This window comes from Cervus elaphus, chromosome 9, assembly GCF_910594005.1.
Source record: "Cervus elaphus chromosome 9, mCerEla1.1, whole genome shotgun sequence".
NCBI lineage: Eukaryota > Metazoa > Chordata > Mammalia > Artiodactyla > Cervidae > Cervus > Cervus elaphus.
In genome coordinates, this window is record NC_057823.1 from 48784075 (window position 1) to 48811882 (window position 27808).

At 44.7% G+C, this 27808-nt stretch overlaps 1 protein-coding gene across 3 annotated transcripts in view; it reads left to right on the forward strand.

The window, feature by feature from the left end:
* SLC25A48 (solute carrier family 25 member 48) overlaps window positions 1-22431 on the forward strand; it is a 46105-nt gene extending 23674 nt beyond the window's left edge. For 2 of the 3 annotated variants that reach the window (XM_043912833.1, XM_043912834.1), the window contains 4 exons: window positions 3549-3806; window positions 6436-6569; window positions 17115-17244; window positions 20083-20806. In XM_043912833.1, the coding sequence (XP_043768768.1) occupies window positions 3549-3806; window positions 6436-6569; window positions 17115-17237 (515 nt within the window). In that variant the 3' untranslated portion in view covers window positions 17238-17244; window positions 20083-20806. Of the gene's footprint in view, window positions 1-3548; window positions 3807-6435; window positions 6570-17114; window positions 17245-20082; window positions 20807-22262 lie in introns of those variants that run through there. The other variant, XR_006342734.1, reaches the window with a different exon arrangement.
* Window positions 22432-27808: the final 5377 nt, after the last annotated feature.

Below are 27808 nucleotides of genomic sequence, written 5' to 3' on the forward strand. Positions count from 1 at the left end.
TGCTCTGCCTGAGTGACCAAAATGGCTTATTTCAAGCATAAGACGTCTTTTTCTCAGTAGGATATGGGATCTGGTGCATGTCATGGTCAAAACTCACCAACTGTGCACTTACAAGCTACATCTTTTATGGGATATAAATTACACCTCAGTTGAAAAAACAAACTAATCAGAACAAGTAGAGGAGGCCAGAGAAGACAAGGGGATCTTGAGGTTGATTGGTCTTCATGGGAAAAGAGGTGAGACTGGAGAATGGAGAAGAAGTCCAGCAGAGGATGCATCATCTCAATATAATAACACATCAAACAAACTTCAGATAAGGAAAGTTCTGTTAACAAGAAGCGGGGCGGTGTACTCTTAAAAAATGTCATTGTCATCATAAAAAAAAAAAAAAAAAAGCAAGGCTGTGGAAATACTCCAGATGAAAGGAAGCTACAGAGATGTGACAACGAAATATATTACCTGATGGACTGGATCCTGTCGTGGGGGTGGGGGAGAAAAACTCTAAAGATCAATGTGAGATCCCTGAGAGCGTGAGCACAGGCAATACATTAGATTCAAGGACTGTCCGTGTTCCACAGCATGTAGGATGGCATCCTGACTCTTAGGAAACACAGACTGAAGTATTTAAGGGTAAAGGGCTATTTTGTATGTAACTCACACTGAAAGGGCTCAGAGAATAAAATTATATATTGTATGTATGAGCCAAAGAATTTCCTTATTGCTTATTTTGGGAGAAAAAGAATGAAAGTACAGATTTGGTGCTGGGTTGGGTCTTGATGACAAGGCTGGCTCTCGGTTTGGCCAAATGTTTTTCCGATTTTATCAGACTCTCTTGTTCTATCAGTAACTCCTGAAAGTCACATCGTACCCACAACCGATTGAGGAAAACCTTGACTCCAGGTCGGGTCACTGTCACCTGGAGCTGAACCAGGCAAAGTTTAGGAATTGGGACAAAGGCATCTGTTCAGTTTAACTGCAGATACATGTTTGAGTGAGAAGTGGAGGAGGGGTATGGGCAGGGAGGGAAGGAGAGGGCACACAAGTCATAAAACAAATAAGGTAAAATGTTAAAAATAGGTGTGGGGGTAAACGTGTTCTATGTAAAATTTTCTCCTTTTGTTGGTACTTTTTTTGCAAATTTGAAGTTATTTCCAAATAAAAAAAATACTTACAAATGACAGGAATGAGCTGCAAGGAGTTCCGAGGGCTTCACAGTATCACCTTGTGTCCAGAAGGCCCTGACAGCCAGTTCAGACTCGTGTCAGTGTCCCCGGTCAGCATTATAATTGTATTGATATAATAGTTGTAAATGGATCATTTTCAAGCAATTAACGCTAAATTGCTTTTGTTTTAACCCTAGGAGAATATGAGAGAATTTCCTTATTGCTTATCCTGAAAAGGGAAAAAAAAGGGCAGGATTTTTGTTGACAAAGCCAGTGGAGGTTGGACAGGTGTTTTGTTTTTTGTTTTTTTTTTTCCAACATCTGTACCTCCAAACAAGCAGAATGTTAACAGGAGCTCTCCTTCAATAAGTAACTTTTGAACTCTACGTCATACTTATAGTTGATTCATGAGAACTTTGATTCTTGGGACAAATCAGTGGTACTTCCAGGTAAGCACGGCCCAGGCAAAGTTTATATGTCAGGACAATTACATCTATTTGGTTTAATGCCAAATTTTCCCAGGATGACCCTGGTGGTATCCTAGTAGCTTTGGGACAGAAAGGAGTGTTCAGTGATCTCTCAGAGGGCTCTCAAAGACTGCAGTGTCTGACCTTGCCCTGAGCTCAGAGCACCTAGTGCCCCTAAATGTGGCTGCCACACCTGCTCACTCCCTGCGGGATCCATTATAAAAGAGAATGGGACTCGGTCTCCTGCGGTTGGCCTAACACACATGACCATTACCCTTCTCTTCCCCCAACATGGAAAGAAAATATGGGATTAGTTTGTTAAAGCAAACTTTCCAGGCAAATAGAAACCTCCCCCTTGACCTTGTCTATATCCAGGATGAGTGAAAAGGACAGGTTGTACTTAACTCATAAATCTCCCGTTTGGACCGTGGCATCATGAAGCTGAGTATTCTTTCCTGACCTTCATCTGATACAGATGGGGCTATTTAGGGGGCTTGGAAGTTCACCTGTGTAACGAAAGTGATCTCTCTCTTAGCCAGCATGCTGTAAAAACCCAACTGAGCTGGTGCTTCCAGGGAATTGAACCCAGGTGACAAAATGGGCATGTGGTCACAAGCAAGCTTCATTCTGTTTCTGTCCTGGTCACATCACCTTAGTTCTCCAAGAAGGGAAAGTTGAGAATATGATCTGCTTTATCTGCACTGGGACTGGGAGGTCTCTCTGGCCATGAGTCAAAGCTATGCCAAAGGGTCTGTAGCAGAGTAGATGAGCATCAGACAGGGAGATGAAAGAAGCCAGGTAGAAGGATTAGAGTCACTACTTGCTGTCCTGAGAAGATGCTACCGATGTAACAACCAGATCAAGACCAATGATCTGCCAGCAGAGACCCCAGTGGTCAGAGAAGGAGACAGCACTCTGTGCCCTGGACTCTGAGAGGCCAATGGCATAGTTCTGCCCTACAGTTGTTTCACGGCACCGCCTGGCCAGGGCTGGAGTGAGTCAGAGACCATGTCCAGCCCTCCAGCTTGTCATCTGGCCTTAGTAATACTCTAGTGAGACCATTGCACCCCTACAATGTACCTGGAACCATGTTGAGCTCTTTATAGATATTACCTTGTTTATACTCGCAACAGCCTGTTCTCTTTTTTATTTAAAAAAATACAGGTTCCCAACTTTATTGAGATAACAGTTGATATATAGCCTTGTATAAGTTTAGGGTTCACAGTGTGATGATTTGGTGCACATATGTGTAGTGAAATGATATCAAGATAAGGTCAGTTTGCACGTCCACCACCTCACATAGTTAGCATTTTGTGTGGGTATGTGGTGAGAATGTTTAAGATCTACTCTCTTAGCAACTTTCATTGTGGGCTTGTCCTCTTTTCAAAGATAAAGAAACAAAGACTTAAAAGGTGCCTACCAAGGTCAGAAAGTTGGTAAGCAGGGCCAGGATTTGGAGCAGGGACAGTTTAGTTTTAAATCTCATATGATTTTTAGCATGCTATGCACAAGTAGACACACACACACACATACCCACACAGTGTGTTGGATTTTCCAGCCTCTGCTTCAAGACAGAGCTTGGTCTTGCTCAGCATATTTGTTCTGAGACATCGTGCAGTCACATCTGCTCAGAATGTCATAGTGATGGTTGACGGAGAACCTGCAGACATTCTAAGGCAACAGGTGTTGTATCACCTGGTGGGACTGCTTCCAGTCTGGCTGCACATGCTGGCAGGGGCTCCACACTGGGGCTTCAGAATCCCCATTTGAGCTGCCAAGACAGTCAGAAGGTTTGGTAAAAATCAATTGGTGATGTGAGTGGGAACTCTCAATGGGCTGGGCTGGGCTGCCTCAGTGCCAGAGAATGGCCAGTCTCCTGCCTTGGGCCACTTGCCACCTTTTTGCCCTGTCTTTGCAGCCAACCTCAGTTTGAAGCCCAGAGTGGCAGCTCTTGGGGAACAGCCAGCCTACCAGGGGCCTGTGCACTGCTTTGCAACCATCGTGCGGACAGAAGGCCTGGCGGGGCTGTACCGGGGAGCCAGCGCCATGCTGCTGCGGGACGTTCCAGGCTACTGCCTCTACTTCATCCCCTACGTGTTCCTGAGTGACTGGATCACGCCCGAGGCCTGCGCAGGCCCCAGCCCCTGTGCTGTGTGGCTGGCGGGCGGAATGGCGGGTAAGGGCGGCATGGTTGATCCCTGACCCTGTGCTGACCACCGCCGCGGGACAGTGGGGCAAGGGCAGGGTTCGTCCAGCCACTCTTCCAACAGTTCTTTGTTAAGTACCTGCGTGGTCAGACCTGGGGCTTCCTTGGTGGCTCAGTGGTAAAGAATCTACCTGCAATGTAGGAGATGTAGGGGACTTGGGTTCAATCCCTCGGTTGGGAAGATCCCCTGGAGCAGGGCATGGCAACCCACTCCAATATTCTTGCCTGGAGAATCCCCATGGACAGAGGAGCCTGGCAGGCTACAGTCCATGGGATCGCCAAGAGTCGGACACGACCACAGCGACTTAGCACACACATGCACTCACACACACACACACACACACATACACACGCATGCACATGCACACCGTCAGACCTAGCCAGGCGGAGGAAGGGCTAGGGATGGGGAATGGCCCCCCTCTTTCTCCCTGCACCTTCTCTGAGTCCCTATGTGGGCTCTTTCTGCTTTCAGTTGGAAGGTATATTTTGGGCACTCACGCTGTGTCAGGTAGTGCTGAGCTTTGAAAAGAAAATCTCTTATCATGGTCCATCTTTTTAAAATATTGGCACCCTGCAAGTCTTTCTAACATGAGGATTTCATTCTCTCCAGAAGGTAGGAATCACTCTCCCCATTTTTCAGATGAGAAAACTCAGGTTCAGAGTGACCAACCCAAAGTCACACAGCTAATGCAGACAGTATAGCAGGGACACTGCCATCAGAAAGAGCCAAGTTCAAATCCATACTTAGTCACTTTGTGACCATGGACTGGTTACTTAACCTCCCTCCTCAGAACCCATGCTGCATCTCCATGTCACTTCAGCTGGAAATCAGTGTCCTTTTCTGCTCACGTCCCCTTCCTTAGCTCAGTGTCAGCCACACTGGTCTATTTCCTGCAACTTGACCATGCCTGGCTCCCTCCCCACCACAAAGTCTTTGCACTTGCTATTCCCAGGGCTTGGATTTAGCATAGGCCACCAGTGACTTTGACAAGATTTGAATGAAGAGAAGGGTGTGAGAACCTGATTGAAGTGGGATCAAGAGAGAATGGGATGAAAGAAATTGGAGAACCCAAGTACACGCAACACTTCTGAGGGTGGGGGGAGAGAGAAACACAGCTATAGCCAGAGAGGGGGGTGGAAGTCAAGAGAGGATTGCTTCTTAAGAAGGCTGATAGCCTGGTATGTTTGATGCTGATGGGAAAGATCCACTGGAGAGAAGAAAATTGTCGTGACCTCCCTGGTGGTCCAGTGGCTAAGTCTCTGAACTCCCAGTGCAGGGGACCCAGAGTTCAATCCCTGGTCAGGGAACCAGATGCTACAACTAAAGATCCCGTGTGCTGCAACTAAGACCCAGTGCAGCCAAATAAATATAAAAAAAGAAAGAAAGAAAGAAAGAAAATTGTCATTCTTTCTCCTCCTCCTCATAACCAGCTGTGCTTGAAATAGGGACCATAACAGAGCCCACATCTTAGCCACCAGCCCCCAGTGTTCCGCATCCTCCTGCACGTCTGAGGCCTGGCCTGTGCCACCTCCCAGTAATTGCTCAGTAAGTACCGGTTGGCTGAGAGGGCAGACAGGCCCCTGCCGCTCTCATTTCTGGTGAGAACAGATGCATGTGACCTGGCAGGCAAACCTGTTTTTGTAATACCCAAGCCCATGGGCTGAGAACAGGGGGGTATGCCAGGGCAGCACCTAGACTGACTCCAGGGAAAGTGGCCCAATTTATCCTGGCAGGAGGAAGGAGACACCCAGAGGGTTCCCAGAGGACCAAGGCTAGGAGGCCAGGACGCGCAGGGGGCTGGGGACGGGCTAAGGACTCATTTGGGAACTGCTGTGCATCAGTTACAAAACCTTGCAAACCAGCTGCCTTGGACTTTGGCATCAGTTTGTTTTTGTCTCCCCATCAAAGAATGTGCCAATGTCTGTGTTTACACAATAACCTGGTGGTGTTTTCTTGGAGTCCTTTAAAGTCACAAAAGTGCTCAAACCGGGACACCTGAGCTTCATCCAATGAAGAAGACTCAGTGGCACATGGTCCTAAGGCTTCTTCTATACCACATCACTGCAAAAGATAAGAGCTCTTTAAAGACCTGCCCCTGCCCCTCTTCTCTACAATCCCTCAGCTGGCCAGCAGCCTATCTGCAAGTGTTTGTTTAGCGTCTCTGTGTTCATAATAAATTGTGCCTCTGGGGAGCTACCAGCCTTCGGCCTCAGACCTCACCTTGGACTCCCTCCCCTGTGCGTGCTCGGAAAGTACTGGGCTTTTTCTTCCAATAAAAGCTGTCAACACAGGCTTCTGCTTACGAGGCACTAGCTACGCACCTGGCTCTTTGCTAAATGCTTCATGTGCGTCAGTTCATTTGTCCTCACAGCAGTCCCACGAAGAGAGGTGCTGCTGGCACGTTTTACAGAAGACAAACCCAAGGCCTAGAGGAGGAAGAAAATTTCTACAGAGTCCCACAGCATGTGGTGAGCGAGGATCAGGGACCCCTTTTCTAGGTCCTGACCCTGAGCTCTTTCCAGAAATCTACAGGAAGCCAGGGTCCCTCCACACCCTGACCAGCTAGCCCCTCATAGCTATTTGTCTCTCTCTTTACAGGAGCAATTTCCTGGGGGACAGCAACCCCTATGGACGTCGTGAAGAGCCGACTGCAAGCTGATGGGGTTTATGTAAACAAATACAGAGGTGTCCTGGACTGTATCTCCCAGAGTTATCAGAAAGAAGGTCTTAAAGTAAGCCCTGCAGCAGTCACATGTCAGTGACCTCTGGGGTCAATGTTAGTCCTCGGGGGGCAGGGTCAGACAAATGCGGGGATGTCAGACTTTTAACAGGGAAACCAAAGTGCTGGCAGTTACCATTTATCGAGCGCTACGAGCACTGCCTCTGGGGAGCTGCCAGCCTTCGGCAATGGCCTCACCCCGGACTCCCTCCTCTGTGCGTGCTCAGAAAGTACTGGGCTGAGAGGTTCAGAGAGGACTGTTAACCAACCTGAGGTCACACAGCTGACACGTGATAGAGCCGGGACCTGGACCCACCTCCAAGTCGCCAAGCTTGCCTCCTTATCCAGTCCTGTGGAAGTTCTATAGGCAAATCCCACTGGCCTTCAAAGTCAGATTCCCTGGGGATTCCCAGTTCTTTTGCCAGATCCCCAGGCTGGGGAGCCTGATGTGGAGCCTAGAGCCTTCACAACAGTGGGGGAAAATCTTTGGTATTATTATTCTCCGTTTTGTGGCTCACCCACCTGGTGGGTATGGGATTTGGTTTTATTGTGATTGCATTCCTCCTGCTGTCTGGTTGTGGCTTCTCTTTTGTCCTTAGATGTGGGGTATCTTTTTTTGGTGGGTTCCAGAGTCCTCCTGTTGATAGCTGTTCAACAACTAGCTGCAATTTTGGTGTTCTCACGGGAGAAGATAAGCACACATCCTTCTACTCCACCAACTTGAGCCAATCCCCTGCCTCCTCAGCCAAATAGGCTGGGAACGCCTTCCTCACTCCCTGCTCAGTACCTCACCCTCACCCCTTCGCCAAGTAAGAACTCCCACACCCACCGCAGGCATCACATCTCGCAATTTCCAGTTCCCTGATCTGTCTGCTGCTTTCCACCCAACACTAGCCAGACTCCATCACCTCTGGTCTTGGCTATTGAAGTAGCCTCCAGCCTGGCCTTGGCTCCATTCTCCTGAACCCAAAGGGCTTATCCTAAACCCTAGCCTCTTCTTGCCTCTAAGCTATCTCAGAATGAAGATCAGGTTTCCACATCTAGTGTCTGAGGTTATAAACTAATTCATCCTGATCTATCTTGCCTCCCATGACACCTCTTAGCCCCCTCATACTTGGTCTTCCTCGAATGGGCCCCTGGCTTTCTTGTAGTGCTTCTTAGAGGCTTCCCTGGTGGCGCGGTGGTAAAAAAAAAAAAAAAAAAAAAAAAAAACCTGCCTGCCAATGTAGGAGACATGGATTTGATCCTTGGGTCAGAAAGATTCCCTGGAGGAGGAAATGGCAACCCACTCCACTTTTCTTGCCTGGGAAATCCCACGGACAGAGAAGCCTGGTGGGCTACAGTCCATGGGGTTGCAAAAGAGTCAGACATGACTTAGTGACTAAAGAACAACTTGAGTAAACAACAGCACAACTTGAGTCAGCCAGGTCTGGCTACTTGTAAGCTAGGGGAATCCAGACAAGCTTTATCTCTCTAGTCCTCAATTTCTCCTATGATAACCATCCCTACCATAAACAGAAGAGACATTTGAAGGTTACATTAAATGAGGCATATAAAGAGTGCTCAGTTTAATGCATAATACATAAAGAACACTTAGAAAGAGTTACCTCTTTAGTATTAGCAATGGTATTTGTATTTATTAGTACTAATTTACTACTGACCTCTGGGCCTTATCTCATGTGGCAGCCTCATCCCAAACACTCCATTTTTTTGCCTCATCCCAAACCCTCCATTATTTACTAACTGCCATCTCAGTGTATTCAAACTTCTATCTTTTTGCTCCAGTGGAGGGCCAGAACTTCTTCTCCAGGAACCTGGACTTCCACAGAGGCTGTGTGTGAGACTGCCCAAGTCAGTGTTCTCCAGGTCCTACAGCCAAGAGTGGCTGGAACCAGTTCACGGGCCACTGCAGATTTCACCGCCAGGACTGAGGTCTCTCTGCCTGTTAGCTGATGCACAGGTGGGCAGGACTTTGTTGGGTCCCTTGGTGTAAGGTGCTGGATCCACAGCTCCCACAGAGGCACCTTTGTTCCTGGACGGTTGTTTAATTTTTGTTGTTGAAGTCAGGGCAAAACGAAGGATGTCTTGTGCTCCCACGATGCTGCTGTTGCTCTCCCGGTGTGTCTACCTATTGTGAGATTTTTATTTCTTCATACACCTTCAAATCACTGTCTAGTGGTATTTTATTTCAGCCTGCAGGACTCTCTTGAGCTTTACTTACAGGGTAATGTTAGTCACTCAGTTGTGTCTGACTCTTTGTGATCCTGTTGACTGTAGCCTGCCAGACTCCTCCATCCATGGGATTCTCCAAGCAAGAATACTGGAGAGGGTTGCCATTCCCTTCTCCAAGGGATCTTCCCAACCCAGGGATTGAACCCAGGTCTTCGCATTGCAGACAGATTTTTTACCATCTGAGCCACAGGAAAGCTCTTACAGGGTAGGTCTAGGGGTAATGTACTCCTTCAGCTTTTATTTATCTCTCAATCTTGAAGGATAGTTTTTCTGAATATAGAATCCTTTGTCAACAGTTTATTTTCTTTTAGATCTTGGGATATATTGGCCCATTGCTTTCTGATCATCTAAGTCTCTGATGAGTAATCTGCTGAAAGTCTTACAGAGGATCCTCTGTATATAATGAGTCACTTCTCTCTTGCTACTTTCAAGATTTTCTCTTTGTTTTTCAAAAGTTCATTATAATGGGTCTTGGCGTAGCTCTCTTTGAGTCCATATTACTTGGAGTTCACTGAGCTTTTTTGATATTTACATTCATGTTTTTCATCAAGTTTGGGAAGTTTTTGGCCATATTACTTCAAATACTCTTTGCCCACCCCCCCCCTTTCTCCTTGGACTCCCACAATGTACTGCTCTGCTTGAGAGTTCCCCACAAGTCCCTTAGGTGCTGTTCACTTTCCTTCAATGTTTTTTCTTTCTGCATCTAAGACTCAATGATTTCTCTTGTCCTATCTGTAAGTTTGCTCATTCTTTCCTCTACCTGCTCAAATAAACCTTTGAATCCTTCTGGTAAATTTTTTTCATTTCAGTTATTCATTCAGTACATTTCAGCCCCAGAATTTGTCTGGTTTCTTTCTGGGTTTTCTATTTTTTTATTGATATTTCTGTTTTTTCACATATCATTTTCTTGATGCTCTCCACATCTTTAGTTTTTCAAGCATCTTTAAGAAGGATGTTTTAAAGTCTTTGTCAAGCAGATATGCTATCAGGTCTCTTTGGGGGACATTTTCTGTTGACTTTTTTTTCTTTGAGTGGACCATACTTTCCTATTTCTTATATGCCTTGTAATTTTTTTAATTGAAAACTAAATATTTGAGTCTAATAATGTAGTAACTCTAGAAATCAGATTCTGTCTCTTCTCCAGGGTGTGGTAGGTTTCATTTTTGATTGTTGTAGGCTATCTCTGTGCCAAAGATCAACCTGATCTTTAAACTTAAGGTTTTCTTAAACCTTTTCTCAAGTTTTTTCTGATCCTGCGCCTTTCCCTGGGCATGCACGGTCACTTTTAATTTTCCCCATAGGTGCAGTTGCTTTTGAATTTCCTAGCCTTTAATGTCTGGCTCTCAAAAGAGGAAAAAGAGAAAAATGAAGGGAAAGGGGTCACCATTCCTTTAAATTCCCTGGAAATCACTTCAGCCAGAGGAGGAGGGGCTTGCAAAATGGAGAGGGATGTTAAACAAGGATGACTGTCTTCCTCTTTGCACCTTGTGATCAGAAACAGCAATCAGTGGCCAGACACAGATGTCCAATATATTCCGAGGACAAGGTTTTCGTTGCCCACCCTGGTTCCTGCAAGCTGTGTGCAGGTTGCTCCAGAAACATGTGCACAGCTGACTGGAGTGGGGGATACGTAGCTGCTACTGTGCTGAAAGCTAACATTGACCAAAATTAACAACTTCCCGAATGCTCCCCTGGAAGTTGGAAGCCTTCAGTAAACTCCAGAGTTCTAAAGTAGTTACATCAGACAAATTCTGTCAGTGTAATAGTTGTCTAGGTGAGGAGACAGAGTCCTGACATTTTCCACTCTGACATCTTCTTAGAATTCTCACTTCAGTTTTTTCCCTCCAGTTTTATTGAGATATAATTGATGTACGGCACTGTGGATGTTTAAGGTATACAATATAATGACTTGACTTACATATATCATGAAATGATTAACACAATAAGTTTAGTGAACATCCATCATCTCATACAGATATAAAACTAAAAAATAGAAAAACATTTTTTTCCTTATAATGATAACTCAGGGTTTCCTCTCAATCACTTTCATATATGATGTATAACAGTGTTAATTATATTTATCTTATTGTATATTATATCCCTAGTACTTATTTATCTTATAACTCAAAGCTTGTGCCTTTTGACCACCTTCATCTAATTTCCCCTCTCACCACCCTTCACTTCTGGTAACCACAAATCTAATGTTTTTTTTCTGTTTGTTTGTTTGTTTTAGAAGTATAATTGACCTACAATACTTTGTTAGCTCCTTGTACACAGCATAGTGATTTGATTTTCCTGCACATTTCAAAATGATCACCATGATAAGTCTAGTTACCATCTGTCACCATACAAAGATATTACATAGTTATTGACTGTATTCCTCATGCAGTACCTTTCATACCCATGACTCATTTATTTTGTAACTGAAAGTTTGTACTTGTTAATTTTCCCTCACCTATTTCTCTCCTCCTCAACACTCTTCCCCTCTGGCAACCACCTGTTTTCTCTCTGTATCTATGACTGTGTTTCTGGTTAGTTATGCTTGTTCATTTGTTGTGTTTTTTAGACTCCACATATAAGTGAAATCAGTTTTTGTCTTTGTCTTATTTCACTTAGTATAATACCTTCTAGGTTCATCCATGTTTTCACAAATGTCAAGATTTAATTCTTTTTATGGCGGTAATATTCCATCGCATATATATGTATCTTCTTTATCCATGCATCAATTGATACACACTTAGATTTCTTCCATATCTTGGCTATTGTAAATAATGCTGCAATGAACATAGGAGTGCATATATCTTTTGTAATTAGTGTTTTCATTTTCTTTATGTAAATATCCAGGAGTGGAATTAGTGGATTGTGTGGTTGTTCTGTTTTTTAATTTATTTGAGGAACTCCATACTATTTGCCATGATGGCTGCACCAACTTATCATTATGAGCTCTTTTCTACACATCCTTGACAACATTTGTTATTTCTTGCCTTTTTGATAATAGCCATTCTGACAAGTGTGAGGTGCTATCTCATTATGATTTTAATTTGCATTTCCCTGATGATTAGTGATGTTGAGTACTTTCCATGTGTATGTTGGCCATCTGTATGTCTTCTTTGGATAAGTGTCTATGCAGGTCCTCTGTTCATTTTTAAATCAGGTTGTTTGGTTTTTTGATGTTGAGTTGTATGCGTTCTTTGCATATTTTGAATATTAACCTCTTATCAGATATATCTTTTGCAAATATCTTCTCTCACTCATTAGGCAGCCTTTTCATTTTGCTGGTAGTTTCCTTCTCTGTGAAAAAGCTTTTTGGTTTGATATAGCCCCATTTGTTTATTTTTGCTTTTGTTTTCCTTACCTGAGAAGACTGCTCATAAAATATTGCTAAGACTGATGGCAAAGAATGTACTGCCTTTGATTTCTTCTAGAAGTTTTATAGTTTCAGGTCTTACATTTAAGTCTTTAATGTATTCTGCATTTATATAGGGTGTGAGACAGTAATCCAGTTTTTCCAAAACCATTAATGAAGAGGCTGTCTTCTCCCCATTTTACATTCTTGGCTCTTTTGTTGTAGATCAATTGCTCATATAAGTGTGGGGTCATCTCTGGGCCCTCTATTCTATTCCATTAGTCTATTTGTTTGTTTTTGTACCACTACCATACTATTTTGACTACTGTAGCTTTGTAGTATAGTTTGAAAGCAGGGCACATGATACTTCCAGCTTTGTTCTTTCTTAAGATTGTTTTGGCTATTCTGGGTCCTTTGTATTTCCATCCAAATTTTAGAATGATTTGTTCTAGTTCTGTGAAAAATGTCATTGATATTTTGATAGGAATCACATTTAATTTGTAGATTATCTTAAGGAGTCTGGTCTTTTTAATAATTTTAAGTATTTTAATGAGCATAGTGTATCTTTCTGTTTGTGTCATCATTGATGTCTTGTAGTTTTCCAAGTACAAGTCTTTTACCTCCTTAGTTAAACTTATTTCTGTGTATTTTTTGTGCAACTGTAAAAAAGACTGTTTTCTTAATTTCTCTTTCTGTTAGTTCATTGTTAGTAACAAATTTCTGTGTATTAATTTTGTATCCTACAACTTTACTAAATTCACTGAAGAATTATAATAGTTTTTTGGTGGATTTCCTTTAGGATTTCCTTTGTATAGTATCATGTCTTCTGCAAACAGTGACAGTTTTACTTCTTTTCAAATTCAGATTCTTTTTATTTCTTTTTCTTCTCTGATTGCTATGGCTAGGACTCCCAATACTATGCTGGATAAAAGTGGTAAGAGTGGATTTCCTTGTCTTGTTCCTAGTCTTAGAGGAAATGTTTTCAGCTTTCATCACTGATGATGAAGTTAACTGTGGGCTTGTTATATATGACTTTATTATGTTAAGGTATATTCCTTCTATACCCACTTTACTGAGAATTGTTATCATAATTGGATATTGAATCAATTGTCTTTTGTATTTATTTTTTTAGCAGAAACACAGTGTGTGATTCAGCCAACAAGTACAGAGGGAAATATAAGAAAGATTCAAAACAGATGCTCAGTTTTTGAGATAGTCTGTTTTCCCAAATATTAATGTTTCACATTTCCAAAAAGTCTGCAGAAGCAAAATATATTGCTGATTTCATTTACTACAAAATGTTACTGTGTTGTTAAAAGCAAAGTCCTAGAAAATAACTGAGGTCAGGTGATTGATTTCTTAATCTCAAAAACATCTGACCCACAGTGTATATTCAGACAGGTTTTAAGTCATAATAGCAATATTAAAGTTGATTAACTACATCATTGATGGAGATTAATTATTTTTATTAGTTGGTTAAAAATTTTATAGTATTTATAATATAAAAATGCATAGGAAGCTTCAAAAGGTATAAGTGGATATACTGTCTAAGTGTTCCTCCTGTGACCCCCAGTCTTCTCTCAAAGGCAGTCACTGTTATGAGTTTCACATTTTCAAAATATTCACAGACTGTGCAAGCATATATGCACTATATATATTTATGTGTGTTTATATAAGTGTTTGCATATAAACATACATAGTAACATGAAAAAAATCCTATACAGCCCTGGAAAGTTGGGTGGTCTCACCATCAGATCCCCAGCAGCAGCAGGAAGAGCACCTTTTCCTAAAGCCTAGGGTAGGCTCCAGCCCCAGTGGGCTTAGAGCTGGCTTTATGGAGCCCCCATTCCCAAAGAGTTCTGCTGCAGCTCACTGAGGCTGCCACCTGTTCTCACCTCCCTATGGAAGAAGAACTCGGTGTAGTAAAGAAGTGGAAAGGAGTGAAATAAAGACGATGGTGCCCAATTTTAGTAGCCCCTTATAACTCAATGATTACCAGGAAAGCAGTCTTGATGATGGGGGAACTAGAAGTCCATGGACTTTGGGGGCAGCCCCAAGTCAGAATGGTAGAAAGGTGGAGTAGTTTGGGATCCATTCTCTGCCTGCTTTGAGGATCATCCTGAGCCACATGGGCCATGGCTCACATTTGGAGAGTTGTCATCTGCAATAAGGAAGCTGGAGGAGTGACTTGATGTCCTCCAGCTCCACAGAGGTGACTGCTTTGAGGGGGGTCAGGACAGTGAGGTGAGACTGGATGACTCTAAGGAGAGATGGAGAGGACCATTGTAGACAAACTTCCTGAGGCATCAGGGTTGGCTGCTCTTTGGTTCTGCCACTTGGGGGATCTGGAGCCTTTCTTCTGCTCTAGGAATCCCCCTACCACAACCACCACCAGGACTCTTTTGGCTCAGACTGTTCTTTTTTCTCATTAAGGAGTTTGTTCATGTGTTCATTCACTCATTCCTTCATTCATCTGCCCATCCAACTAGCCAATGATTCATTTAATAAGATTTATAGAGGATCTTCTAGGCCAAGCACAGTGCAGGTGCTGCGGATTCAAGTGGGAGCCATACACATAGCCCAGCTCTCACTACTCTGATTAGGACTATTAATGAGTGTATAGACAAGTCATAGGTGATTGGAGGATGGTGTGAGAAGGGCTGTGATGGCAGAGATACCGAGGGCACAGAAGGCAGTGGGTCATAATCCCACTTGGTGTGGCCATGGCAGGGCTACCAGAGGGTAGAACTGAGTCCAGAGGGCATTCCAGCAGCAGGGACAAGAAGAGGCTCAGCGGTGGGAGAGAGCTGGCCCAGTAAGAGGAATGGCAGGCTAATATACTGCCCACAGTGTCAAGTGTAAGAGGCAGCTCAGAGAAATGCAAGGAGCATGTGGGTCCTGGAAGGTCAGGGAAGGGTATGGACTTGATCTTGGGAAGTGGGGAGTCATTGAGGATTCATGAGGAAAGACTCTGTCTAGTGATTTTGTGTTCCAAAAGCCAGGGTAAAAGCCAGCAGGTCTGCACTTTGCTTCCCATCTTTGGGCCTTGCAGCAGAGCAGGCCACAGCTGGGGGGAGGTCATCTCCGGCTGTCTGAAGTGGCCCACAGCTCCTGCATGACCCAGTGCCATGGGAGAGGAGGATCACACTCCAAGCTGGGTCCTGACTGGCTTGCCTCGCCTTGTGGAGGTGCACATGGGAGCCTCTGTGTACACCCAGCATGGAATTTTCCTCTCAGAGCCTGACCCAGTTCCTTGTTGTTATTCAGTCACCCTGGGTGAATTCCATCGCTGTGGAATTCCAGAAAGGTTAGACATTAGAGAGGAGTGCTAATGTTACAAGGAGCCTGCTTGCCCCCTACCTGAACGTTTCACTGTTTGTCTTGGCTACTTGCTCACCTCTTCAGATCTTGGCCCATCAGCTCCCTTTCCTGGGGCCAGGGCTCCCCCCCAACCCCGGGTATACTGAGGCCCTTCTCACTCCTTCCTGACAAACCTGCATGTCCCAGGTTTCCACGAGTGCCACGCTGCAGACATCTCTCCTGAAGGGATGTCACCTGATGTCCTGGCCCATGACAGTGGTCTGCACCTACCCTGACACCAGTGTCCAACTAAGGAAACTGGGGACATGCAAAAGGCTGGACTTTTACCTTCTGAAAATTACAGTACCAAATCTAATCTGTGAACAGTAAATTATACAGGCATCAGTTAACAGGTTTACTTCTTACACCTGACAATTCTCAGGTCATTCATGTGTGGGTAGTAATTTGCCTTCAGACGTGTCATCTCTTCCTAGAGAAGACATTTAATGACAGCTCCTCCCCACCCTGGGGCTTCCCAGGTGGCGCTAGTGGTAAAGAACCTGCCTGCCAATGCAGGAGATACAGGAGTAGCGGGTACAATCCCTGGGTTGGGAAGATCCCCTGGAGGAGGGAATGGCAACCCATTCCAGTATTCTTGCCTGGAAAATTCCATAGACAGAGGAGCCTGGCAGGCTACAATCCATAGGGTCACAAAGAGTCACTCATGACTGAAGAAGCTTAGCACACCTCCCCACCCCACCCCTCACCAAGGCCCTTATTTGTTTTCATCACGTTCTAGGTTATACTGCAATTATTCCTGAATGGAGCTTATGTCCCCTAGTAGGTTATAAATTTCCCAAGGGCTGGGACCACATCACATAGGTCAATGTTTACCCAGCACCAGGCAGGAAAATTCATGGTGGAAGGGAAGCACCTTACCATGTTCCCTAGGGGTGACAAGTCCAGTCTTCTTGTATTAAAGGCAGGATTTAGCAGCTCAGTACAGGCCACTCGTACTAATACTCCTCGGCATTCATATTTATGAGGAAAGTGGAGTGTTGTTACTCTGTATGAAGTAGTGATTTCACACACTATTGATAATAAGGATGGTGGTGTGATTTGTCAACAGTTAAGGAGTGCTTACTGTAGGACAGGCACTGTGAAAACACCTTTAAAAGCAACATGTCATTTATTCCCTCAACAACTGTGGGAGGTCAATTACCCCCACTGAACCGTTGGGAAAATCGAGTTCTAGAGCCTTGGCCACTTTCCCAGGTAACATAGCTGCTGACTGGCAAAGCTGTGCCTGGACTCCGCATCTGCCGTCTGCAGCGCGGCCTGAGTTCCCCCGACCCTGCCCCGTCTGGGACGTCCTGTGAAGCACGGGTCACAGTGCTTGGTCAGGGCCTGGTGCTCTGTCTACCACTGCAGAGCGTATGGAGCTGTAACTTGCAGTCCCAGAACAGAGCATGTGTTCGCATGTTCATGAGAGAGCGCACGGTTTTAAGCAAGCGTATGTGGTGTTCACCAGACTCACCTGTGAGCCGATAGTGTCTAGCGCATGCGTAGTGGGCCTGCGAAGAAATGTGCCTTCGGAAGTGATGTGGGTGAGGGCGGAGGTGTGGATGCCTGAGGAGGGTGCCGGTCAGTGTCCTGTGATAACCCCGCCTCCCGCCAAAGGTGTTTTTCAGAGGCATCACAGTCAACGCCGTGCGGGGCTTCCCCATGAGCGCAGCCATGTTCCTTGGGTACGAACTCTCGCTGCAGGCGATCCGTGGGGACCACGTGGTGACCAGCCCCTGAGCGCCAGGTCAGTGCATCTCTTTCCCTGCCCCTTGTGCCCTCCCGGAGCTTAAATCCCCTTCTCTGCGGTGAAAATGGTGTGGACTTCGGAAATTTCCCTCTGTTATTTGTTTCCTGTTTGATCTGTTTTAGTTCAGGACTAGAATTGCCACCCTTCTTGTCATCAAAAAGCTCTTCTGAAATGCCCACCTGTGGCTGGTTGTGGTCAGTAACTGAGGCTGGCACAGAACTTACCTGTTTGTAGCGAGCTCACCTGTCTGTTTCCCATTCAGCCCTTGGAGAGAAGTGCATTAGCTTCACCGTATAAATTCAGTAACCCAAGACAGAGGTCTCAAACCAGGGTGCCCACCTTCTGTTACACCGTCTCTCCACCTCACTACTGAATAGGCTCCTAAAGAACAGCCTTTGCCACCATCCCTGCCTCCCACACGCTCTCTTTTTCCTGTTCTCATTGTAGAAAGGTCACTGCAACCAAAGGAGGTGAAGGCAATGGCACCCCACTCCAGTATTCTTGCCTGGAAAATCCCATGGATGGGGGAGTCTGGTAGGCTGCAGTCAATGGGTTGGCTAAGAGTCCCACAGGACAGAGCATCTTCACTTTCACTTTTCACTTTCATGCATTGGAGAAGGAAATGGCAACCCACTCCAGTGTTCTTGCCTGGAGAATCCCAGGGACGGGGGAGCCTCATGGGCTGCCATCTATGGGGTCGCAAAGAGTCGGACATGACTGTAGCGACTTAGCAGCAGTAGCAGCAACCAAAGGGACCTGAAAATTGACGTCTGAATAAGTGACTCCCTCGCTCCAGCTCCACTGCCTTCAGTGGCTCCCAACTGCCCTCTAGGTTAAGTGTCAGTCCTTAAAGCCCTCATCCTCGCCAGCATCCTGAACACACCATCCTCACTCTTGCCTCTGGGCCTTTGTGCCTACTCTCCCAGCCTGACACCCTCTTCTTAGACCTTTCTCTTGTCCTTGGCCTTACCAACTCCTCTTTGTGATCCAGACCCTGGTGTAGAACCCTCCTCCTCCAGGAAGCCTGCCCTGATGCCTCAGCCTGGAGGAAGAACGCCTATTATAGGCTCTGCTACCTAGTCAGCTGAAAATTCTGGGAAAGCTATAACTATTTTTTCACCTTTGTATCACTAGTGCTTCCCACGAAATCTGGCGCACAAATGTTCGCACAGAACATCAAGTAGATGGGTGATCAGCTTCCAATATCCCCTCAATTCCTTCTCTTCTTCTTCTCCCTTGTTTCCCCTTCTCTAGCCCAAACTAGTTATCTGCAGAGCTCAGAAGACAAAGTGGGATGTCACTGAATTTTCTGGAAAACAAGAGTCTATTTTGTTTCAGTCATGGCGACTGCAGATTCTCGTAGGAAGGGTGGTCCTCAGTAGGAAGGCCTAGCCAACCTGTCTGCTGCCTGTCCTGTATAAGAGCCAAGCTAGGATGTATGGATGGAGCCATATCCTAGAGCCAGGGAAGGGCAGGATGGATGAGGCTGATGAGAGTGAGCCCAGGCCCCACCCTGGACGCTTGCTTTAGTCACATGCTTTAGCTTTTTATTAAAGCACCTACATCCACAGCCTTCCTGGCTTTTTGCCCTCTCTTACAAAAGGGAAAGGGTAGCAACACATTTTGCATACTTAAATACCCTGGGTAAAGAGTCAGTGTACTTGGGTCATGTTCAGGACAGGGAGGATAAATCTGGTTCTTAAAACTGTGTTCAGATACTGGCCACATCCCCCTTTTAACAGATGAAAGTGACTTTGAAAAAATCCTATCATAAAATCAATGCATTTTAATGTAGGAAAACATAGAAAATGCCAATAAAAAGAACAAAATAAAAATACCTTTAATCCCATGGCCTTGTTAATATTCTTCCAACTTTCTTTTTATCCCCCAAATGGGATCCAATGTTATGCAATGTTTTATAGCTCACTCCTCCCTTTTAATAGTTCAGGACCATTTTTCCATGTCATTAAACTTCAATTGCAAAGGGTTTTAATGCCAAGGCTTCACAGATCCCAGAGTTGCTGGACACTTGCCTGAGCCATGGCCCCCTGCCACTCGCGGCCACCCTGGTTTGGCTACTTCAGGAGGAAGGAAGACGTTTCCAGCAAGCCCAATCCTGATTGTCTTGAATTTGGCCTTTCAAAGCAGTGACTGGAAGTTTTTCCTTCTGAAAATGCTCTGATAGGACAAAGGGCGCAAATGTCTGTGTGTCTTTCCTGCGCAGGGGTGGGTGGGGCTAGTGCCTCTGAGGTGGAGGAGGGTGTTCCCAGGGACTCTTCTGGAGCCTCATCTTGAACAAGCCTCACCCAGAGAGTTCAGCTTCCTGCTCTAACCCAAAAATACCAAGGCCCTTCAACAAGTCCTGGATCTGAATTTACCAAGTAGCGCTGAGATCTCTGGCAGCAGTAGCAGCCATGCCTTGAAGACAAGGTAGCCAATTCCCTCCTTGTAGCCTAGACTGAGGACAGAGTGGGGTGAGGCAATTAGAGAATTAGGGAGCCCTGTAGTTCCTAACAAGTGGTGGGATGCTGTCTATCTCGATTTCTGGAATGATGCTGGCCCAACCTCTGCCGTGACATTCGAACTTCACTGGCCCTCTCTCAGTTTCAGGACAATTTCATTTTCAAGGCAAGATGATACATCTTTTCCCCCCAGCAATGTCTTTCATTGAACTTCTACAAAACAACCCTGGACAACCTCATAGTCCCTCCCCAGTCTGTTCTCGTGGTAATGCTTTGCCCAGTGTTGCTTCACAAAAACAATTTGACTCCTAGATCTTGCTGACTGATAACCCCAGTGAGATGATAGTCTTAACCTTTCCTCCTTTTTCCCCAGGGCCAGCATCACCTGACCAGGACCTCATTCTGTGACAGCCGACGCTGATGGTGGCGGTGTCTCCAGAGCCTGCAGTGGTGAATTGACCGAAGAGAGAAAAGGCCTCTGCGCTCACCCTAAGCCAGCTGGGCTCACCTCGAAATCCCTTCTTGCCCAGCATTGAGCACAGGTGGGGCAGGCATTCTCTGGGCCTTCTTTTCACGTGGAAAGCAAAACAGAACAAAGTGAACTCCTGATCCACAGTCTGATTTCCGTTATGATGTCATTAATCTAAATTTGACTTCTCACTGGAACCACGTGGGGAGACCACTGCTTTTTTGCTATTATGTGTCCATAACGTCACTCTCGCTTCTGTGCCCACCAGAGACTTCCCTCATCAGTCCTGCAGCCCCTTCCTCCTAAAACGAATGCAGCTTCTGAATCCTCAACACGGTACCCTGGGGAGCTACCATCAGCCAGCCTGATGCGTCTGTTCCCAGCTAAACCCCAGTGGGGAAGGTATCCTTAGATTCTGAACCCCCCACCCTTTTTTCCCCCCTTGAAAAGGTCTTCCTTGATTTCTCCACAGCTCCCCATCCCCCTTAAGTGATTAAGAGCATGTCTCTGAAAATCCAGTGCCAGGACAAACAGTGGCTCTGGCGCAGAGTCGAAATGTTCAGTCTAGTCAGTTTATCCTATTACTGTAGCAAAGGGTTCCCTGCTTGAAATAAAACCCTTAGTATGGTCTCCTTGATTTTTCTCCTTACTACCCCTGGCCTTGCAGCATCCTAAGGCAGCTCTACGGGCTGTGGTCTAAACTCTCCATCCTGCCAGCACCAGGGTGTTTTCTCAGTCCTTCAGTTATCAAACATTTTTGAGCATTTACTCTATTTTGATTCTGTCCTTGATGTTGGGGACAGCCTTGAGGGTCCCCCGTGGTTCTTCTGCTCTGGAGTATGACAGGCACTTCTGTTTACATGTGAGTTGGGTCTGCATGCATCACTGGGCTGGGCAGGCACTGTGGATGCTGGTGAAGAGGATGACTGGCATCTGGTCCATTACCAGGGGAGCCTGAGGTGTTTCCTGTCACACAACCCAGAGCATGTTAATTAAGTCCTCCCCAGTTGGATCACTGCCTAGTGCTGCTGCTGTTTGCCAGTTTGTTTGGAAGCAGTGTTGTATTCACTGGGCCAGCTGGGGTATTCTCTTGGGTGTCCCGATGAGCTGAGATCCATAATAGCCTTCTTCAGGTAGAACCTGTCCCAGGGTCTCTTGATCATCTTGGCTCTTCTCCATGATTGAAGGAGGTAAGTTAAAATGGAAATATGATGTTCACAGTACATTAAGTGCAAAAACAAAGTAACAGGATAAAATGTGTGATGTTATTTATTTTTTAAAATATGTTATATAATATTTAAATATGGATAATTACATAGATATTGAAAAGAATCTAGAAGGAGACACATCAAACTTAATAGTGGCTATTTTGGAAATACAGAACTGGGGGAAGACTTTCCATTTCAACTTTGATGATAATGGTGATTTCTCTGTGCACCATTATAGCATTTACTTTTTTTTTTTTTTTTACGAGTGTATATTGATTTTGTGCTTAAAAAAAAATAAAGGTACATTTACTTTCAGAGTCAGGTTCTGTACTGGGCACTTACTTCGCAGGCTCCTGCTGGCTCGGCTGCACTGGCCAAGCTCACCCAGACTCTGAGCAACAGCTCTTCCTCTGCCCTCCCTGTCCTGTCCACCCTGGGCCGGTTATACACAGCCTGAAGCACACTTTCTGTGTACACACACACACACACACACACACACACACAAGAACACCTGGGCTGGGAAAGGATGCAGTTCTACCTTAATGAAAGCACTTGACTCCAACCCAGACAAATCTTGTATGTAGCCAGTCCTGGGAGTAGTCACCAGACAATAGCCTTCGCTTCCTCTTAGATTCTCCTGGAGGAGATAATATTGGGAAATAATTGGGGCCAACAGTTTGGGGTTTTTCCTTAGTCCACACATATTAACCTTTCTTTCACTCAACCCCAAAAAGCATGTGTTGAATCTGACTCTGCCTATTGCCTGTGCTAGGTGGTGGGTGACCCCAGCAGGGACCCTGCCCTCGGGAAACTGAGTACAGGCTGATTCTGTGTCATCATCAGCAATATGTTTACCAATGAAATTCCATTTTTAAGGGAGGCTGAAGACAGAATTTCATGTCGAGCACCGGGTCTGGTGTCTGCATCCTGGGCTTGAAGAACTGCAAACTTGCCCTTTTACCTTCCTGGGGACAGCGAAAATAATACCAGTGACTGTTACTCTCCAAGAGGTTCTCCACCATGGTCCTTCCACCCTGCAAAACTATGGAGGGCTGCAAGGGATTTTTTTTTATGTAGATTATAACATTTACAGAAACTAAAACTGATAATTAAAAAAAAAACTTTTATTGGAGTATAGTTGATTTAGAGTGTTGTGTTAGTTACAGGTGTATAGTAAAATAAATCAGTTATATGTATACATCATCCACTCTTATTTTTAGATTATTTTCCCATATAGGTCATTACAGAGTATTAAGTAGAGTTCCCTGTGAGATCCTATAGGTCCTTATTAGTTGTCTCTATGTAGCTATATGTCGTATTGAAAGAAAGAAAGTGAAGTCGCTCAGTCGTGTCCGACTCTTTGCAACCCCCTGGACTGTAGCCTACTAGGCTTCTCCATCCATGGGATTCTCCAGGCAAGAATACTGGAGTGGGTTGCCATTTCCGTCTCCAGGAGATCTTCCCAACCCAGGGGTTGAACCCCGGTCTCCTGCATTGTAGGCAGAATCTATACCGTCTGAGCCACCAGGGAAGTCCATGTGTAGTATTGTGTGTAGGTCAATTTCAATCTCCCAATTTATCCCTCCTCTCCTTTCCCCCTGGTAATCATAAGTTTGATTTCAAGATCTCTGAGTCTGTTTCTGTTATGCAAATAAGTTCATTTCTGTCATTTTAATCAGAGTCTACGTATGAGCGCCGGCATATGATATATTTGTCTGACTTACTGCATTTAGTGTACGAGTCTCTAGGTTCACTCATGTTGCTGCAAGTGTCCTTATTTTAGTTTTTATGGCTGAGTAATATTCTGTTGTGTGTATATATATATTGTATATATATACAACATCTTCTTTATCCATTCCGCTGTTAATGGACATTTAGTTTGCTCCCATGTCTTCGCTATGGTAGATAGTGCTGCAGTTAACACTGGGCTGCATGTGTCTTTTTGAATTATGTTTTTCTCCAGATGTATGCCCAGGATTGGAATTGCTGGATCTTGTAGTTCTATATTTAGTTTTTTAAAGGAACCTCTGTACTGTTCTTCATAGTGATTGTACCAACTTATATGCCCACCAGTAATGTAGGAGGGTTCCTTTTTCTCCATACCCTCTCCAGCACTTGCTGTTTGTAGATTTTTTGATGATCAGCATCCTGACTGGTGTGAGGTGATACCTCATTGTAGTTTTGATTTGCGTTTCTTTAATAATTAGTGATTTTGAGCATCTTTTCATGTGCTTTTTGGCCATCAGTAAAAACAGATTTTTTTAAAGTACTTGCTTAAAGTATAGTAAGAATGTTAGCATCACATATTTTAATGAAACAGTTACTTTTTCCAAACAAAAACAAATAATGAAAAGAGTTGCACTGTTTTACATTTTTGAAATCTTCTAATGTCTGACTTAAACAGAGGACAGTTGGATTCCATATTTGCTTCTGCATTCAGTCAGTTGTGATACTTCTTGTCATGAAGTTTTCTGAAAACGCCACTGTAAACTTGCTATAAAATGAGAGTAAAAAGGCATATGACATCTTGGAGTCATATGAAAATAGTTTTGAGTACGGATCTCTCTTTAAGAACACCTGATATGCATACACACCACACACACACACACACACACACACACACACGCGCGCGCGCGCGCGCGCGCGTCACCTGAAAGGGCTCCTGGCGTATAAACTGCGAAATCACCACTAGGTGGCGGCAGAGATCAACGAAATGCACCATCGGTCGGCCGGCGCTTCTGGAATCTTGTGGCATTGGTGTCACTGGTGAGAGCAACTGGGCCCCCTGACACTTAGAGAAGTGTCAGACCTTGTTTTCAGGGTCTCATCATCTCCATTCTGGTCAGTGTTCTTTTATGTCTCTGTGGTGGAGCTATCTTCAGGCCAGGGAGACCTTGTCTTAGGTTCTAGCTCCAGGTCTGTAATCAGCTAGCTTCATGATCTTGGCAAGATTTGTCCCTCTTGGACCTCAGTTTCCTCATCTGTAAAATGGCCACACTGGGTGGCTCTCCCTTACTTACCTTCCAGGGCTTCAGGAAGACTCTAGCGCTAAAGTGGTTTTGTAAAGTGCGAAACATAGGATGGTGGATGTTGGGTGGTGGTGGTGGGCATAGGTGGTGGATGTTGGGCACTCTGTGATATTTCTTGTTCTGGTTTCTGTTCTGTTTCTTGTTCTTGTTCTGGTTTCAGCCTGGCTTCCTCTCTGTGAGTCTGGGTTGTTAGCATTTTCCAGGGGGTGATATGGAGTGGCTACAACAGTGATCCCTGGGTCTTGTCTCTGCCTGTAAAGCTCTGACTTTTACAACGCTTGGCTCCTAGGCCTTTGGGACCCCCAAGTAGATATCTGGTTTGTGCGCTTGAGTGGGTAGATGCCAATGCCGGTGTGACCTTTCTGATGCCCAAGATATCTGTGGAGTCATTGATTCAAGTCCTCTAGTGTTCTGACTCCCAGTGCCTCTCTCTGATGGGCTGATAATCAAAGAAGTTTCCAGCAAACATTTGGCCAAGCAGCGGAGTCCAGCCTGTGAGCACCCGGGAACCAGAAAACCCATGCAGAGACTGTCTGCTTCCCACCCTTGGCTGGGAGTGCGGAGGGGCCAGCTTGCTGTGGGCTCAGTCACCCTTGCCCATCACAGGACCCACCCCTAAGTGCCTTGTGATCCTGCTTCCTGTAGTTTAGGAAGACATCCCTGCGTCTTAGTCACCTTTGTGCTGAGCCCAGCACTGGCACCCATTGCATGCTTTACTGGTGTTTACTGATTGATTTAACCACATCCTCAGGTGTATAAAAGATTTTTAAAAAAGAAACTTCCTTTTTTTTTTATTTAATGAAGTTTAATTTTCTCCAAACTTTCATTCTACCTGGTGGCAGAAAGAGTGATTTTGCCATTTCAGATGTAAAATTCAGAAATTCCGAGTAAAATCCAGCCAGTTCAGTATTTGTTCCTTCTCCTCCCTCTCCTGGGGCAACTTTCAGTTCTTGGGGCTTGGGGCATGAGGGAGAGGCTTCTGGCTCCTGTGCAGTCCTGGGGCGTGGCCTGTCTGCATGGTAGCTTCTGTGTGGACATCTCCATTCCCACTGGCCCTGGCCTCAGGGCCTCTGCATTCCATATCTGCCAACCCCGAGGCCGCTCTGGCGTTTCTGGCCACCATGGCACATCCACGCCCTTCTTGGTTCTGTGGGAAAAGCCTTGCTGTCAACATTGAAGCTGCTCAAGGGCCGGCATCAGGTCCACCTTCCTGGGGCTCCCTATGCCACACCACTCGGTGGGTAGCAGGAGGCAATTTCTTTTCGGATTGTAATCTCCCAGGGTGCACAAGAGGTGCAGCTCAGGAGCCCTCCCTTCTCAGGTCCTGAAGCCTCTCTGGATTTCTGCCACCACCACTCCAAGGTCATCTGGGGGCTGGGCACTCCCCAGTGTCTGCTATCATCCTCTCTTCTCCAATTTCTCTGGAGAAGAGTTGTTACTCTTCATAGAGTTGTTACTTCCTCCCCTAGAACTAGGAACTCTACCTTTGGAAATTCAAAAGCCAAGAATTAACGTCTATATTAATCAGTAAAGAACAGTCACCTCAACTGATGCAGAAAATGCATTTGACAAACTCCAATACTTGTTCATGATAAAATGCTCAGTGAAAGAAAACAGAGAGGGTTTCCTCAACCTGATAAAGTGCATTTTCAAAAAACCCACAGCCAACATCAAACTTATGGTGAAAGCCTAGATTCTTTCCTACTAAGATCAGGAACAAGACTCTGGCCATTTCTATCCAACATTGCACTGGGTGTTGCAGACAGGATAATTAGGTAAGAAAATGAAACACATTGGAAGGAGAACTAAGCTACTTCTACTTGCAGATGATGTGATCTTGTACATAGAAAATCCTAAAGAATTCACTAAAACCTGCTTTCAATAGACCCAATAAACAAGTTCAGCAAAGTTTTCAGATGTAAGATCAACCTACAAAAATCAATTCTATTTTTATAACTTAGCAATGAAGATCCCAGAAATGAATCCAGAAACTCAGCAAACAATTCTATTTACAATAGCATTTGAAAAATGAAATATTTAGGCACATTTTAATAAAAAGAAGTACAGGACTTCTACACTGAAAGCTATAAACCTTATTGGAAGAAATTTTTAAAGCTCTCAATAAACAGAAAGATAGTCTAAGTCATAGATCAGAAATCTACATATTGTTAGGATAGCAGTACTTCCCAAATTGACCTACAGATTTAATTCAGTCTCTCTAAAACTCCAAGCTACTTTTTTTTTCTTTCAGAAACTTAAAAGCTAATTGTAAATTCACAAGGAAACACCAAGGACCCAGAGCAGCCGAAACAATTTTGATGAAGAAGAGTCGAGTCGGAGGACTCACGCTTCCCCACTGCGAGGCTGTAGTGATCAGCGCGGCGTGATGCTGGCACAGGATAGACTTGTAAAGCGGCAGATAAAACTGAGAGTCCAGAAATAAACCCTGACATTCATGGCCAGCTGGTTTTTGATCTGGGTGTCAAGACAATTCCATGGAGAAAGAATAGTCTTTTCAACAAATGGTGTTGGGACAACTGGGTATCCATCCACATACCAGAAGTTGGAACTTTATCTCATACCACAAAAATGAACCCAAGACAGATCATCGACCTAGATGTAAGAGGTAGAACTATGAAACTCGTAGAAGCAGACACAGAAATATATCTTTGTGACCTTGGGTTAGGTAAAGATTTCTTAGAATAACGAAAGTACAAGTAACAAAATAGACACATTCGACAATAATTTCAAACTTTTGTACTATCAGTATGTTGAAGAAAAGAGACAACTCACAAAATGGGAGAAAATATTTGCAAAACCTGTGTCAAATAAGGTACTTTTATCCAAAAGATACAAAGAACTCTTACAACTCAACTATAAAAAGACAACTCAGCTTAAAAATAAACAAAAGATTTGAATAGGTATTTCTCTACAGGTGGCCAATAAACACATGAAAAGGTGTATCACTAGTTATAAGGGAAATGCAAATCAAAGCTACCATGAGATACCACCTTATGTTCAACAGGATGGCTACAGTCAGAAAGATAATTACAGGTGATGATAATTAAGTGGAGAAATTGGAACTCTCATACATTGCTGGGTGGAAATGGAAAATGGTGCAACTACTTTGGTAAACAGTTTGACATTTCCTCAAAAGTTAAACACAGCATAACGTTATGACTCAGCAAGCCACTCATAGGTATATACCTGAGAGAAATGAAAACATATTCACACAAAAAACCTTTATGTGAATGTTTGCATGCATGCATGCTCAATCGTTCAGTCGTGTCCAACTCTTTGTGATCCCACGGACTGTTGCCCACCAGGCTGTTCTGTCCATGGGATTTCCCGGACAAGAGTACCAGAGCAGGTTGCATCTCCTCCTCCAGGGGA